Source organism: Taeniopygia guttata, chromosome 7 (genome assembly GCF_048771995.1).
Source record: "Taeniopygia guttata chromosome 7, bTaeGut7.mat, whole genome shotgun sequence".
Classification (NCBI taxonomy): domain Eukaryota; kingdom Metazoa; phylum Chordata; class Aves; order Passeriformes; family Estrildidae; genus Taeniopygia; species Taeniopygia guttata.
Window position 1 is genome coordinate 5,543,933 of NC_133032.1, and position 17,633 is coordinate 5,561,565.

Genomic DNA, 17,633 nt, shown 5'->3' on the forward strand with positions numbered 1-17,633 from the left:
CATGACATTTCCTAATTCTGCAGCAGCACAAAGGCAGCAAGGCTCTGTGAGCAGAGGAGGATGCTGAGAAGGCCAACTTAAACTCTGATTGCCAGGACTGCCAGAAGAGAGGAAAAGGATACTGAGAACAGGAGAAGCGCTTCCAACACGTGAAGTTTAGCCACATAGTGCTGAAGTGTTGGGAGACTTTTCCAGCTGGAAGGCATGCTGTTCCCAGGATAAAAGCTCTGAATAAGGAAAAGTTAGAGAGCCTAAAATGAAATTATCTTTTGATTTACAACCGTAACTGACTGGACTATAGTTACCTGATTTGCAAAAAATAATTCCAGCCAAGCAAAGATGCCATCATTGGAACACTGTAGCTACATCCAGAGTGATATTCCTTTGGAGAAGTCTTGATAATGCCTGGCTACAACAAAATGTCAGTGTGGGCACTGTGATGTGCCAGGTGTTCCACAGTGGCAGCCTGCCAATGGTACCGGCCCTGACTGAGAAACAGCGGCAGGTACACACAAGGTAACAACCTCCCTCCCAGGAGCTCCGCCTTTTTAATCCAAATTCAAACATTTGCCATCTGTGCGTTCCATGTAGTATAAATACAGTCAGAAAAATTGCCAGAGCTTTGTCTAAACAGCAGTTATGAGAGAAAGAGACCCCAAATTACATTTCCACTTGCCCGCAACACAGTGCAGTAAAATCACTGACATTTTCTGAGCACAGCTGTATGCAGGAATGTCATCTATTTGGGCCATGCCTGATTGAGTCATTACATCCAGATTTATCAATCTGCAGTTTCTAATCAGACATAGAGGGAGCATGTTCACCTCTCAATCTAGTGCCATGGCAGGTCAGTCAATCAGAGCATTTCTCAGCACAGCAATGCCGGACACAAGACTCTGGTTTACACACAGTAAGGCAAAAGTAGGAATGTTTTGCCCTCTGTTAAAAATGTCAAGACTCCTGAAAATTGCTTCTAGTCTGAACTTTGCAAATGCCTTCCTGAAACAGCAAGAGATAAGAACAAATATGTCAGAGCCGAAGAAAGTGGATTTTTGAGAACAAATTTATACTGTGTGACAGGCTAAGCACTTTTATCAGAGAACTACCAATAGAAAATACTATTGCTTATATTGTCAATCTCACCAGATGTGTCAGGAGAACACTTCTTATATTGTTTTATTTTTTTAAGAAAAACAAACATAACCCTTTTTATTGCTATCAAAGCTAGTAATTAACATCCTGATGGGAATGGGCGAACTCAACAGCTTTTTTAGGATGGTGGCATATCTGCTTTTAATAAAGCATGGTTTTATTGGGAAAAATTCCTGCTAGTTACCCATCCTAGCCATGACAAAGACTAATTTGTGATTTTGGATGAGGCCTTCCAGAACCATGCTTTGTAACCTCCAGCCTAAAATCCATTTTAATGAATTTGCAGAAATTTAAGTTTTTTAGAAATTCAAGCCTATAACCAGAAAGCTTAATTCCACAGGTGGTTCCATGAAATTTTAGAAACCCACCAGTGCAGAACTGCTGCTTTCAGGCTGTGAGATTGTCAAAGTTATGTAAGGATTTCCCATCACAGCTGAACGGTAACACTGAAATTCATTAGCAAGCCAAGCAATGGGATACTCCATCAAAAGCTGTTGGTAATTTCAATTTCCAACAACATAGATAGGAAAAGATTTTCAAGGGACTGATGAATAAGAAAATTGATGAATATTAGCAGAACTAAATATGCTGAACATGGTTAAGATGGACACCAGAGAAGACATAACAACATTCTACAGATATTTCAGGATTGTTAATTCATCCCATTTTCTGGGATTTATCCCCTTAAGGGAGATAAATAAGACTACAGGGATACAAGCAAGGAAATAATAATAAAAAAGAGATTGAGAGAAATATAAATGCAATATGAGGGAGAGGAGAAAAAAAGTCTCGTCAGTAGCTGCCATAAGGCAGTGAAATATTTTCCATGAGGAAACAGTGAAAGAGGTATGTATGTCCCTGTTACTGGAAATATCTTAAACTAAACTAGGCCAGCACATGGGAAAGGTTTTGCAGAAAACAAAAACTAAAATCTAGTAGATTTTTATTTTATGCCACATTGAAACATTTGAGCAATAACCTGCCCTGTGTGTATCAGAAGGACAAAGCATCTGATACATTCTGTTTTACATGGATCCGTCAGGAATTTATCCAAAATACCCAAAGGAGAAATACCTTTATAGATCATCAGTTACAGATAGTAGATGTTTCAAATCTACCTCAAAATGGTATAACATGATCTAACAATCAGTCCTTAGACTGGGTAATTTCTGACCATAGATACTTAGGGAGAAAAAATATCTACTCAATCCATGGAAGAACTTACAAAAGATTCTCTTTCTTTTAAATTCTATAAATAAGGACAGCATATATGCTTAAACATCTACTATGACTCCACTTTGAGGAACAGTCATAAAAATTTAGTTTTCTACCAAATCCCTGGAAAAATCTTACTTACAGTGTTCTATAAGTTAAATTAATAATAACAACAATAACAATTTCTACCTGTAATGACTGCCTCTCAGTCCAAAACAAAAAATCCCTTCCACACTGAAGGATGGGAAGGGTACCCTTCCTTCCTGCAAACTCTGGTGTTTCCCCTGGTTCTTGCATAAGCTTCCCACTTCATGCTCAAGGCCCTCAGTCTCCACTGCAGGAGTTAAGACTGATTTTTCCATCACTCTCACTCATAACCACTCTCCTTTGTGTCCCGAAAGAAAGTGCTACTTTTCTGTAAGCTGCTTGTGATTTCTCATGAGCTTTGACACTTTCATTGACCCAGTGTGGTGATTTCTGATTGCAAGCCCTGCAGTGTGCATGCTGACTTCCAGACCTTGGAGACAGGATCCTGAGCAGCTCCAAATCATTGAAGAGAGCAGCAGAAGTGTGTATCACCAAAACAGTGATAGCTTTTTCTGAATATGCAAAAGGAGCAACAAAAATCAAGCCAGTAGAAGCGCCTGGTTCAGACTCTTACCTGTGCTACCTCTTCAAAATCATCATGTCTTTTCTGCAGTGCACGTGCTCTGTGTAGAGACTTCCCCACTCCTGTGTGTTTGCTCAGAAAGGCTTCCCCGTGATTTTCAATCCAGTCCAGTACCTGCCAGAAAAGAAGAACATCCAGTTACCTCCCCTGTCTCAGAAACACAGAGAAACCCTGTGGGGGTGGGTGAGGATGGAACAGCTGCCTTGTGCTTGCTATGGGTGAACACAAGCAGCTCTGTCAAAATCCATTCTAACTGGAGAGAAGATAAATGCTCATGGAAGCTACTGCTAAATTCGGTTTATTGAATTTTTGTTATTCAATTTATTTTGAAATGTAGCTTAGTTATTGGAGCCTGGCAGATATTAAATACTTAATTTCACATAGATGATTTTTGGGTAAAGGGAATCAGAAATCTGGAATCTTTTACAAAAAGCACCCTCCTCTGATGAGTTTGTGTAAATTGCAAGACAGCAACAGCTGAATTCACATCTCAGTGTGAGAGGTAGTCCAAAATCATGGTGGATGGATCTATTAAAATCTATGTTATGTGGGGAGAAACCATTATCAGAGTTACTGGAATGAAAAGGCAAAAAACCTTCATTGCAGACCAGAAAATACTGACAATGTGAATCTTCCAATTCTTCCAGGTCCTGCTATTGAGTTCCAAATGTAAATGATCCTCATGGAAAAGTATGATGACAAATCATACTTTTTCTGAGAGTTACAGAGGATTCTCTTTTTAAAGTATGTTATCTGTATGTGCAGCACCCATGTGGAGTTTCTTCTCACAATAACACTGACACTAAAATTTAGATCAAATCTCTTTGCGGTTTACTACAAGCTGGAAGAAAACCCCAAACTTGACAATATAAGGTTGGGAAATTTCAGAATGAGATTGATACGCTTTCTCCATCTCTTTCCAATCCACAGAAGCTGAAGGAATACATAGTACTCGAGCAGTCCTGGTATTTCTGTAACAGGAGGGACTTCCTTCAGCAAGGAGCCCTGTGCTCCTGCAGGTTCTGGATCCTCACTGCAACTGATGCAATGGACTGGGATACGACAGCTGGAACTTCTGTCACTCCAAAGGGACAAGACACTGCTGGCAGCACCAGGGTAGTGACAGTACCACAGATATTGATTAAGCCCAGAAAACTACCATTGGAGAAATGGAAGATGGGATTATTTATTTATTTAGGCATTTATTGGTTTGGTTGTACAGAATCAAAACCACCTGAGCTCTGAGGGTTTTTTGTAATGTAATCCCAGGTGTATTTTTATAGGAAGTCCTAAATATAAACAAAGCCTTATACACATATACTTAAGTTCCAACCCTATTTCTTTCCAAAGAAAAGCATTTTTAAAACTAAAATGTTGTGTTTACAACACATTTCTCATCCACAGAGTATAAGTAATGTCACAAAATGGGGTAGCAAAACACTTTATGTCCTGCAGGACAACATGTATTTGACACAAGTGACACTGTGGGGAGGAAGAAGCAGGACCAGATGTGTTGGCAGTTCAGCCATCATTTCCTGCTTCCCTTTCTTTGACCTGCTTGTCTCCCACTTGCTCTGTGTAGAAAATCCCAAATACATTTCTTCAAATTGCTTGACAGCCATGTGCCAACTGGTCTGCTAAGAGCTTTTCTGCAACATATTTTTGACTAGGAACGACTACATGACTAGGAATGACAATTACTGGGGGCCAGTCTCCCAGCATTTGTGTTTTTAACACTCTGCAAATAATCCCATTAACAATCTCTCTTACCTTGTCAGGAGTTTTCAACATATCTATTATAAGTGGAAGCAGAGCCAAATTCAAGTTTGGAACGAATCTCATATTATTTCTTAAATGGCAAATGGGTTTTCTTTAAACAATGTTTCATATTAAATTAGTATGCAGTATATGCTTTTTATTTATTAATAATTGATAGCCACTTACTGTAACTCTACAGAAAACTATTCCAATAACTTTTTCATGCCTATAGCACTGAAGTAGTCATCAGAGAATAACTTGCTGAACAGCATTTTCTCCAATGAGATCCATGTTAACATATCTGACCACTCCAGTCATCAATGAACTTGTTTTCACAACCATTCTGTGAAATACATAAATTCTATAATTTCATTTTGCACAGAAGAGGGGAAAATAAAAACATTACATATATATAGTATATATATGATATAAAAAGTCTCAGTGAATTATTGAATTGTCCCAGGAAATTGGCAAAAGACCAGATGTTAGTATGAGATTCTGATAACCTGATAGGCTTAATTATCAAAAGAATTCTCAGCATTTTCTAAGATGCTAATAAACATAAATATGTTTTTCCATCTATAATGCACTTGGATCTAATAAGCTCATAATAATTTGCAAGCATAGAGAAATATCACATTTTTGTTTCCATCATAAAAGACACAAAGTTGGCACTCTAAAAAGCTGAGAAATGGAACAACAGAGTGAATAAAGCAACAGCAAAAACATAAATCTGTGTGGACACAAAGCACTTAATCTGCCGTGCAAACAATGAGGCATATTAACCAGTCAGTCTGTGGCAAATGCAGGAAGAACACTGAAAGGTCCCAGTCAAACCTGAAATCATCAGCATTTGTAAATATCTATGTGTCAGCATATTGGGAGAAACTCTCCCTTACCCTGAAGAAATGAAATGTCTTTAGAACTAGAATTACAGTAATAATTCAAGTAAACATTTAACATTTTAATTGAGAGCATGGACTGTGTAACTGACTCTACTGCCAAAAATTAACGTCCTGAGATACAGGTAGATGTTAACATTACAGTGACTTAGTTGAAATAATTTAATTATCCTTTAAAAACTGAAGAAGCTTGAAGTTGCCATTAAAAGTGCAATTAAGAGTGTCTTCCAAATTAAATGTTCACGTTTCCTAATTGTCCTTTATTGCCAGGCTGTATTTTATTCTAGCTAGGAAAGGACTATAACTCATGAGTTCTTTGGAATTAAAAGAACTGTTCTGTTCTGTTAAAAGCTGTTTCTGTTCACTGGGGTAGCTATAATATGTTAATATATATTTTTTTTTAGATTATCTTTATTTCACTAGTTTAAGATCAACATTGATAGAAACGTTATTTTCTATTACAATGTGCATGTCCTGTCTCCTTATCTCCTCAAGGGCACAATTACACACCCAACAAAATAAGCAGCAAACCCAGGTCATGGAGAAAATGAAATAAAACTCAGTACAGCTAGAGCAGGCTGACTGTGCCAGCTATTACAGTCATTATATGGCTCGATAACCACAAGATTCAAAATGCTACCTGGAGGAAGAAGAGCCCTAACTGTCCCTGTGGAATGATCTGTGTAACTGTTAAAATAATAATAGTGGCAATTCAGACAGGTTTCATGTGAGCAGAGCATTGGGAAGGAGGTATTTGAAGAGAACCACTTCCAGAGCCCTTTCCACACTCCTTGCTGAGGATCAAACTCCTACCTATGGGAAGTCTACAAACAATGGCACAATTAAGCTGGCAAAACAAATCCTGCCCAGGTGGGGCCAGAGAAAAACACACTTGAGAGTCCACTGGCAGGGAATGCTGATAGTTTGTACGGGATATCCTAGGAAAACATGGGAAGAAAGAGATGGAAAAATGTTTTGAATGGAAAAAAGTTGAAGAAGCAATCAGGCAATAATTTAGCAAAGTTCTGGGATGATAATTGATCTTCCTCTAGGCTAATTTGTATGATGGGAATATGGCAAGATGATTACATTAGCGCAATTAAGGTCAAGTCTTTAAAAAACTTTAAAAAAGTTAATTTAGTTTTTAAATAATAAAATAAAAGCAATAGGGCTCTATTTTTAAAGGGAAAACAGACATTTCAAGGCAGCACTTTGAAAATCTACAGTTTCTTTCTGTAGGTAACTTTCCTAATCAGAAAATGTGAAAATTAAGAAACATGTCATAACTTTATCCAATTTAAATCAAAATCTCCTTGGGAACCAGTTCTTTCCCAGCAAATCCTCTTCATCTGCACCCATTTTACATGAGCACAAAATGTCAAATGCATAGTAAATCCTTTACTTTAATGAAATATATCTGCTCTTGAAGTTAGTTGAAAAACTTCTGTATTTTCACATATTTTAAACTGTATTTCTTTTAGCAGAAATGAATGAAGATAAAATAAGGATGACTAGGGTAAGAATCATTAAAGTTGGAAAAGAACTTGAAGATCATTGACTCCAACCCAGCACTGCCAAGCCCACCACTAAACCAGGTCCCTAAGATTCTGCATGTGTTGTGAATACCTCCAGGGATGGTGACTCCACACTTTCCCAGGCAGCCTGAACCCTGAGGGTCAAACACAGCAGTCTCTGCTCTCATGCAACAGGAAGAAATGAGAAGTGTGAGCTGGTGACTCAGACACAGCGTGTGGTACCAGCAGTGACAGAGCACCCCAACCTCTGCATTTGACCCAGGCCATGAGCAACAGTTCCACTGCTCCTGGGCGAGGTGACCCACTGAAGTGCCTTGGCCAAGGGAATCATTAATCTTTGTTAGCCAGAAACCCACTGCTGTTGCCATAGTGACTCTGAAAACAAGGTTATTCTGAAAACTGAAAATAAATTATACCATTTTACACTTCAAGCAGTTAAGAGTCAGATCTTGATCTCAAAACAGTATAAACCTGGTATAACTCAAAGGGGTTAGTTTAACTCTTTGGTAACAGAGCTGTAATAAATTCCAGAGCAATTCCACCTAATTGATTCAGCTTTAAATGAGGCCCCATTTCAAATAGGTGCATAAGCATTGCCTAACTTTAAACACATGGACAAAGCCTCTAAAATTGTGTAGTGAAAGGAAGCCAGGCAGTATCAAGATGCCACTATGAGCACTTTCTTGCTTGCTCTTGAGGCACTATGGGCTAACTAAATTCTGGTGAGATACCAGGAATTCATAAGGCACTTTAAAATTCACAAGAATCAAACTTTATCTTTACTTTCCTGCAGCTGCTATTATGAATACTCAAAGATGGAAGGCCCTGCATGTCTGAAACTCCTATTCCAGAAGCCATGCCTTTGCCAAGCCTGCTTTTTGTAACCAAGAAATGCATTTAAAAGGTTCATATTTCAGATCATCCAAAGCTTATTATAAATGTTTTGTTCCACTGCGCAGCAACAAAATCCTATCTTTTCTGTCAAAGCCCTTCAAAATTGTACAAGCCTAGTTAGCAATACTTACTGGATGTACCAGATTTCCCAAATACAAGACAGAATCTCTTGATAGTTCATTTTCTTCTAGCAGAACTAGAAGTTACATATCATATAAGCATTTATGAGTGACACAATTCAAAAAAGATGTGCTCTCAGGTTACCCACAAACCAGTCCTTTATTGGGTGGCAAAAGTGCCTTTAAGAGATACTTGGCACATTTGCCAGGGAGACCAGAGACTATGAGTAGAAGCAGCAGCCAATGTGGTATTGTCAGCTTCTATCCACAGAAATTCCACCTAGTGGATCATGCTGCTCTGTACAGGATGGCATGCCTAGCCCAAACCCTGACCTGCTACCACGCCATCCAAGAGAACTTGGCGTCAGCAACAGCACCAGGGAAGACAGAACAAACACTGAGAATCAGAAGAAAAACAAAATGAAAAATCTCCCCTAACTCACAACAACTCAAGGAGACTTAAGAAATACTAATCCTCTGTAATGAATAAAATGCACACACAGTCTGATTTAAATCAGTTTCTTTTTGTGTTCCAAATCATTGCTGAAAATAGATTCCTTTTCCCTATTATCCCTGGCCCTGTCACAGCAGGGTAATGTCAAGTAAAGGTCTAGCTGAGAAAATACACTGAAATACAAAGGAACGTATCCTCTGGCTTTTCCTGATATTATTAATGGTTTATAATAGAACTCAAAACAAAACTCAGCCATTCTCATCTGTGGTTTCTGTTTCCTAATAAAAAAGCCCTTTTTCACTTCTTCATTATAAATTTGTGTTGGTGGCATAATAAAATATTGTTACAAAACCTTTTAAAGATGCGGATCACACCTCATGTTTAAAACCAGAAACATCAACTTTGGCTCCCACAAAATGATTTTTATTTCCAGAGACATCTGTATCTGACTCTAAAACTCAGATCTTGTTCCCAACAAAAGCCATAGAAAACTTTAAACTGCCTTCAACAAACATGGATCAAAGACCCCACGTGTGTGAAGTTAAGAGCCAGGAACTATTTGTGCATCCAGCAGGATCTGAGCCTCTGGACACACATCTCAGCACCATGCCCTATTTTCCATGTAGCCATGTGTGAACATGTGTAGTTCCTGGGTCGCAGTGCACAGGTTGAAGCAGTCCCCATGGCCAGGTACAGCCCTGCTGCAGAGTAGTAAGTAGAAAGCAAACAAGGATTTAATATCAAAAGTAGACTGGAATTGGAGTGATTTGGTTCAATGCCCAGCATGGCAGTTGAGTAAATGACTCAACGTCCCTGCCTCCATTCACTTTTCTAAAATGACATTAATCACATTTGCCGTTGAAAAAAGCAGGCTGACAGAGAAAGTGGAAAGCTGCCTTCCACTTTAAGTTTTTGCAGCCTCTAGAAATATGTGGTTCCAAATTTGGTTGGGGATTCTAGGAACCTTTTCCACTAAAGGAACATACTGAAATATTATAAATAATAAGAAACATGGTGGCAGCTGTACAAAAGGGAACAGGCATTGAAAGGCAAGGCTTTAAAATCAGGTGCAAGCTGCTCCAAAACCACTCAGGTACAAATGCCTAATTGCTGAATGTATACCTACAAATCCTGAAACACCATAGCTTGATCTGCCCATGCACAATGACTAATTCATCTTCAGAAAATAATATAGCCAGCCTACCAAGTTCTTCGTATTTAATTCAGCTCAGACTCTATGTAATAAGAGTCACTTATTTCTAACTGTCTTAGGACATGGTGTAGCCCAGTATCACCAGACAAGCAATCTGAGGTTTCAGAGGAGGTTTTTTTGGCATGTTTTAAGGTGGAATTGAGTGAACAGAGCTACACTCATTACCTGAGTCTGAAGACTGGACAAGAAGGATAAACTTTGATACTTCTTCAATCCTTTCTCAAGAAAGATCTCTCTTAAAACACTATAACAGACAATGTTCCCTAAATCAGTTAAAAAATGTTTGAACACCATTTTTCCTTTCCTTTTCAGCACAACTTCTCCATGTTGCATGTGCCTGGGTCTCCATCAAAAGCCAGAGAACTAATACAGCTCCTATTAAGTAGGAGTTTTTAATCACTCCCTGCTTTTGCTCTCTAATTGTAGCTATTCCAAATGCCATGACATAATTAAAGAGGTCTTTTCAAAAGAAAAAACATACAGTCCCATTTACCCTTGGAGGGAAAAACAACCTTACAGACCTATCAGTATTTTGCTGCATATTGCAACGAAATTAATGAGGGGAATTAAATGCAGAGCCAATTAAAACATTTTTTTTCTAAAAATTTCCTTTATTCCCTTGTCGAAATTCAACCAAAAAAAGAAGTCCCTATAAAGGCAGATTGTAGGTGTTTTTATGAGCTTCCTGGACATTATGTGAAAGTTTCACCTCTGCACAATTTTTCATTCGAACAACAAAAATCTAATCTTTGTAGTTTAAAGCTCCAATAGTTTGTCAAAACAGAACATCCATGTTCTTTTCTTTGAAGTGGGGGCAGCCTCACAAAGCACAGCTGACACTGCTGGACACATCTGAGTAAACTATATAACTACTGAGACATGTGAGTCCAGAGGAGTGTCAGGAGGTCCTAGATATGCAAAAATACATGCATATGGTCTTATTCACACTTCTTACTGCTTCCAGCACCCACAGATATCCTACAAGCCCATCTGGAAACAGCTCTGTAGGAGTTTATCCAGAGAAGACAGTCCCTGCAGCAGGATCCTTGCTCATCAATAGCTTCTGCAGTGGAAAACACTACAGAATAACAACTCCCCCAGCAACCCCCTTCTTAGAAGTTTCTGTTGCAAAAATATGCAAACTGGTTATGAAAGGGCTGCAGACTTAACAGGATGACAAAGTGAAGGCATCCTAAATATCTCCCATAGCAATGGACTGCACATCAACGAGACTGTTCACAACTTCTCTAGCAGAGGCTCAGAAGTTCATGAAGTTCATGGGAACTTGCTGCAGCATTTCTCTGCCATTCCCTACCCATTTCCAAGAACTTTCACATTATTGTAGACCTAAAGACCTGGGCAATAGTCACAATTACTCATTTGAGTATCCCATAATATCCTAGATATGCCACCCTCCATGGGCAGCACGGCTGCTCCCCTCATGCGATGGTGAGGGACACACTGCTCCCACAGAGCTGCTCCACCTGAACTCCTTACCTTTCCACAGGTTTATATGGCAAAAATAACCTTGTGCCTGCTTTCTGCAGATGGCTTCTATGTACTTGTACAATTCTTCACATCTGTATAAGTACCATGTTGGTTTGAAACTGATAGGAGTTTGGAGAAGAGTGAGAATACAATGCGTTCTGGTCCCATCCACCTTCTTGTGAAGAAAGGAATTGGTCCCAGCTCTAGTAATTAGCAAAATGTAGGATTTAGTTATGTTTCTCTTGGAAACAGCACGTTCAGTTTTGGGCTCTGGCAGAGCTGGCTAGATGTAGGCTGGGCATTTTGAGAGCAAGACTTGTCCCTTTCAATGCCTGAGGGCACGGAGCCCCAGCCTGCTCCTTCACTAAATGCCTCATCTGGGATGAGAGCTCCCCAAAAGGGACTGGGAATATACACCACATGCCTCTCTTAGCTTGAGAAGGAACTTCTTTCAACTTAACATTGCTTTCCTCTGGTAAAGTTCACATTCATCAAATGTACCCACTTATCTTTCATTTTCTCGATTAAATATTTTACTTCATAAAATTTGGCAACTTCCTCTCTAAAAACATTCCAAGTAAGAAAACAATAGACAGACAAATGAAGAACTAATGTTTCTTCCTTAATGCCTGGATTGTTACTAATGTTCCCAGATTATTGTTTTTTAAGGAACTCGAGAAAAGGAAAAACATATCTTCAAGTTAAAAGCCTTGTTGTATTCTTTAAATGCTGAACTTCTTTTAGACAAAATTTCAAAGCTGAGTGTAGGTGGAGAAGCTATAAATAACCACATTTGTGCATGTTCCTTCTGTACAAGACACAGAAAATGTGCTCTGCATCAGCATAGAAAGATGCTGCTGTGCTCTGCATGAAGCTTCTCCAGGCTGACAGATAGATTATTTCTTTTGCAGTTATGCTGCTGGGCTGCTATTTGTGAGTCTTTTCTGCAGCTCTCAGGAATCATACCTGGCATTTAGCTGCAAGGTGATGAATTAGCAATACAATTAATCAAGTCTGTCAGACTACAACCAATGGTAATATTCAGAAAATTCAGAAATATTTTCTTACTTAGGACATACAGACACTTTTGGTTGTTGCTGTCCATAGCACTAGTTAGAACAGTGATTTTGCTCCTTCTGAGACCAAGACATTTTTCCTAGTTCTCCCTTTCTTGTCTCATATTTGTCCTTTCACATCATTTTTCCAGAAGAAGCTGCTGGGTCAGACATGGCTGTAGCCAGCTTTAGTCTAGGTCTGGCTCCCCCCATTTGGGCTGTTTGCTTGGACATAATCAGGGTTTCCTGAAAGAATGTCACAAGTCTCTCACAGCTCAAGAGGATGGGAAGAACATTGTCCAGGCAGAGTAAGCATTGAAGAAAAGGCAACCTGAAAAGCCCCGGATTTTTTGCTCAAGCAAATCTCCATTTCATTTTCCTCTGTTTCCACCACTTTAGCTTATGGTTCAAAGTTCCCAGGAAGGGAAACACCTGAGCATGCTCAATGTCTGGCCCAGTTTCTTCCTCATGTACATAGGGGATTTCTACAGCTCTTTAGAACCAACAGATAAAACAATATCCTAATTATTAGAAGCACCTTTTACTTTAACAATGCTCAGACTCTGCTGTGACCATGTGCACTTGAAGTTTTATTAATTCCTAAAATAATTATTTAGCATCTTGTGTTTTCTCCTACCTCTATTAACTCTCTGTTTTGCTTCTCTGGCAACACACCAATAGAAAAACAGCATTTGCAGACCTGATAGTAAGTGAAGACATGCACAGGACTCAGCTGATTTAGATTTCTAAGATCTTGACCTCCAAGTTGTTGCTGCTAATGACAGCTATCATCACAACTAATTTTCATGTTTCTGAACACATCAGCACAGTGCTAATTTTCATGTTTTTGCGGAAAATCTTTCTGACCCTATAGAGAAATTTGTGCATTTCAAAGTGTGGCCTTTCATGGCTTGTGAAGTATTTTCCTTGCATTTGTTTGCTTCATTTTTTTTTTTCCTTGGTGGCAGTGCCCAAAATGTAGAAGGACCCCTTGGAATGTATAGCAGGTATGCAGGATGGAAAAGAGAAGGTAGCTACACAAACTCATTAGAAAAGCACATTATTCTCAAATGTGTAAATAGAGCAATTGATTTGAACTCTGCCAATGACAAGTGTGTCATGGGTTTCAAGAGGAGAAACAAAGCAAAACTAAAAGAGAGTGGATAAAGATTCAGAAAAAATCACAACTGTTCTTCACAGTTCCAACATTCATTTGCTTTATGATCCCTTTCAGAGCCTGAGTTTGTAAAACAAAAAAAGAAATTCTCTGTCAGATAAATGTCAGACTAGGATAACAGTATCATTACTACTATTACAGAATGCACATTTTGATAGTTATCAACCCAGTGAACCCTGTTACTAGTTTAAACAAGACATTTAAAGGTAAGTAACAACTAGAAAAGACTGAGAAAGCAAAGATGAGCTTTGCAACAGAGTATCTTTAATGCAAGTGCTGTGCTCTAGGCCCTAGACAAGCACTCAGGCACTCCCCACTGTGTTTGAGCTGCCTGCTGCACCAGAGGGGAAACTGCTGATTGATATTAAATATTGAATAAAGGATACTGAATAAAGCCCTGCTTTGGGTTACTATGGGGAACAGATTATTTAATCATCCATGTTTAACAAGGATTATAATCACAGCACACAGCAGAGACACGTTTGGTAAGAGAACAAATCCCAGCTGGGTCAAAAGGGTGTTGGTACAGTCTTGTGGCAGTAACAGAAAAATTCACCAGGACGGCAAGTGTACCTCTGCAGTAACCTTATACACCCCCGCCAGGAACAGAGCCCTTTGGGGCTGAGCATCCTGCCAACAGCTAGGAAAACACAACCTTTCTCCATGGGGCTCTGACCTGATTAGAAACTAGAGGTAAAATATAAGAGCACAAACCACGTGGGGAAGAAGCAGGAGAGTAGAAATGAAGAAGTAGGAGGACAGGGATGAAAGAAGTCCCTGAATGTTGTAAGTGGCTGCTCCTCATCAAGGACTTTTCTATGATCTCTTGTCTTTTAAATAAATACCCAGGTGCCTCACAACATTTAATCTCCAAGTTTGTATGTGCCAGGATGTGTGCAGGGAGAAAGGAGAGCAGTACAAGGCTGTGTCTGACCTCCTGGCAGTGCTGCCCTGCCACTGGGTCCTGCCCAGCGCTTCAAACCTGCACCACAGCTTTTCTCCTGCTGCGAGGCCACTGCAGCATCTCTTCTGCTGGTGCTTCCTGTCTCAGTCACTGCTCAGGCAAGCCAGCTGTGCTCAACATACATGTCCAGGGCAGAGGTCACAGCTCAGGACTGCAGGTAACTGGGGAAAGGGCCAAGTTGCTGTGGTGTGTGAGAAGCTTTGCCTGTAGCACACAGACCGTGCTGAGCTGGGTACTCCCTGTGCCAGACACAGCAGGGCTGGAACAAAAAGCCTGGAATTTTTACATCCTTGTGCAATCTCCTGCTGATTCTTCCACATGTCACAGCAGAGAAGGATCCTGTGAGGGTTTCAAAGGCTGAAAGACCAGTGACCTTACAGATGCACCAGAGAAGGCCATGGATAGTGGCAGTGAGGAGCTGTTTGTCAATGCCCAGGCTCCCATGGCAGACAGGTAATGCAAAATAAACTAGAATATATCAGCAAGAAGGATCAGACTTATGAAAACCCTTTTCAGCAAGAAACAACCTTGAGCTGTTCAGAGAAAGGAGAAAACACCTAAATGACTCCAGGAGTGACACTCATGAGAAGAATGAAGAGCAGAAGTGTTTGGTGACTTTCCTTGAACACCTTTTTATAGAAAAGCTCAATTTTCCTCAAACTGAAATTTTCTGTGAAAAACTTTTTTATTTTTGTTCAAGTTTGATGGCTCCAGGGCTACAGCATTCCCTCGTCCTGAACCTCCTTCTCTTGTTGTTTTGTAACACCTTGTGAACTTTGAAAACCTGAGGAGGTAAACAAGCAGGAACCATACCCAAAATAAATTTTGATTGTTTAAAGTTAGTTTTTGTTGGAGGAACAGGGAAAATAATAATAAAAAAAAAGTTTCATTTTGTGGTTTCCCTTCCCCCCACAACTTTTCCTCCTTACTTGGGAAGGGAACCGTCTGAAGGTCAGAATGTTTTATATGTTGCTGAAGCCAAAAATGAAAGTAATTTTCTCCATCCCTCAATACACGTTCCATCTAAGAAAATCCAAAAGGCAGGAAAAAAAAACCAAGTCAAGAGCTTTCAAAACAAAGGGAGTGGAAAGGTGAAAGACCAATGGATAGACCTGAAATATGTTTGGTTTGCATATTTTCACATTTGAAAGACATTTTTTGTTAAAGGGAACCACAGTGTAACATAAAAGAAGTTTATAGCTGTAAAAGTACACAGGAGTTGGAGCCAAGCAGCTCTGTCTAAATGTGCCTGCAGGGTTACCCCAGCCTAGGCAATAGCTTCCAGAACTACAATCCAGGTTACAGCTTCTAAAAACAAGCAAGAAGCTTTGTCTAAGACTTCCCTGTGAGGAATATGAAACAAAAGAAGTTGCCTAAAAGTCTCCTGTGAGCTAAAACTCTGCATTTAGTTAAAAATAATGCACAACCTCTCTTCCATGGAAAGAAATACAAAAAATCTTCAGTCAAGTTGGTTTGGTAAGGCAGCTAGCAGAACCAGACACAGCCCCCAGGAGATGCTACCAGAGCCACGAGCTGCTGCCCAGCACAGCCAGGGAAGGTGGTTTGTGGCATGGAGCAAGGCAGAGCTGTGAGGATGAGCAGAACTAACAGGGATGGCTGGAATGGAGAGGAGCAGTGGGCAGAGACATGTCATGGTGCCAGAGCAGCTCAGCCTTAGTTGGCTTTTGCTACCCAGCAAGACATAATAATCTCAAACCACGAGTGTAATTCATTACAGAGGGGGAAAGTAACCAGCTGGCTGAGCAGCTGCTTCATGGAGGAAAACACAGGGAAAAGTGTTAGAGTTATACATTAGCAACCAGCTTTCATTATGCTCTTTGTTGTCTGGCAAGGTTTTTTTCTCACATCAATGAAAATACCTTTTGCTGGCCATCAGTCAAGAGGAATATGAAAGAGGAGTGATCACTCTGACAGGCAGGACCATGAAAAAGCTGGGAAGCCATATGAGGAGATAATTGAAAGGAAAGATCAAGGGAAACAAATGGAGTAGAAAAGAATGACTATTTTGGACTCCTAAACCAGTGCCTAAAATAGCATATTTATTTCTTAGCATAACATATCTTTATTTCAATTTTAGATAGTCCCAATAAATCCTGTAAGATATTTCCAAAAGGGGTAAAACTGGAGTAGCAATGACTTTGCTGGTTTAGAGCAGAGATCAGACATCCTGACATGAAAAGCTCTAGTCATGAAGCTTGAAGTGACCTTTGGCAGGTTGCTCAACATCAACCTTTTAGAAAACCCATAATCCTGAAATGAAATAAACCTTAATAAGCAAGAAACACTACTATTATTGTTACTTCTTAAAGTTACAGAGCAGAAAGTTTTCTGGCATTCCAGTCTACATCTACTCAAAGACCTTATTTTTCTCCATGTCCTTATGACAATTACTCATTCTAGCAATTGCTTTCAAAAAAATATACATATAGCTAGAGAAAACTCTATTTTATTTCTCTTTTTCACAACTGCAACCCTTCTATTTTTGTAGGGCTAATCAGTTACAGACAAGCCTAATTCTCTCTCCTCCTTTGCCATGACACTAAGAGCCAACAATGCCTTTCAGAAACAATAAACTACACATGATATTTTCAGGAATCCTGACATGCAAACAATCCTGGGACAGAAATAGATAATGAGGACAGGCTACATAATGACTACAAATTCTGTTTAAGTGTAACATCAAATTTTAGCAGTTTGCTGAGGACTGCCTTCCCTGCAGAATGCTGCAAAGCAAACCTGGGATCAGGAATTTGGGCTCCTGCATCCTAATAAATCCCACCCAACATTAGGTAGTGAAACTAAGGTCTTGTCTGAAGAGCCCACATTATCATTATTTCCCTGACAGTCTGGGAAAAGAGAAGGAAGTATCCAGGGTACAATAAGAGTCATTCTCAGGTGATGCCAGTGTCTCTCCATTGGCTATAAAAGGAAACTCTGCATTAGGCTCCTGACTTGGATGATTCAGTTATGCTTCTAAAGATAGGCAGGATAAATACAGACCATGGATCATTACACC

At 39.6% G+C, this 17,633-nt stretch overlaps 1 protein-coding gene across 16 annotated transcripts in view; it reads right to left on the reverse strand.

Moving 5' to 3' along the window:
• KALRN (kalirin RhoGEF kinase) overlaps positions 1 to 17,633 on the reverse strand; it is a 467,424-nt gene that overhangs the window by 207,523 nt on the left and 242,268 nt on the right. For all 16 annotated transcript variants that reach the window (XM_030277125.4, XM_030277127.4, XM_030277129.4 and 13 more), the window contains one exon: positions 3,029 to 3,151. In XM_030277125.4, the coding sequence (XP_030132985.4) occupies positions 3,029 to 3,151 (123 nt within the window). The remainder of the gene's footprint in view (positions 1 to 3,028; positions 3,152 to 17,633) is intronic.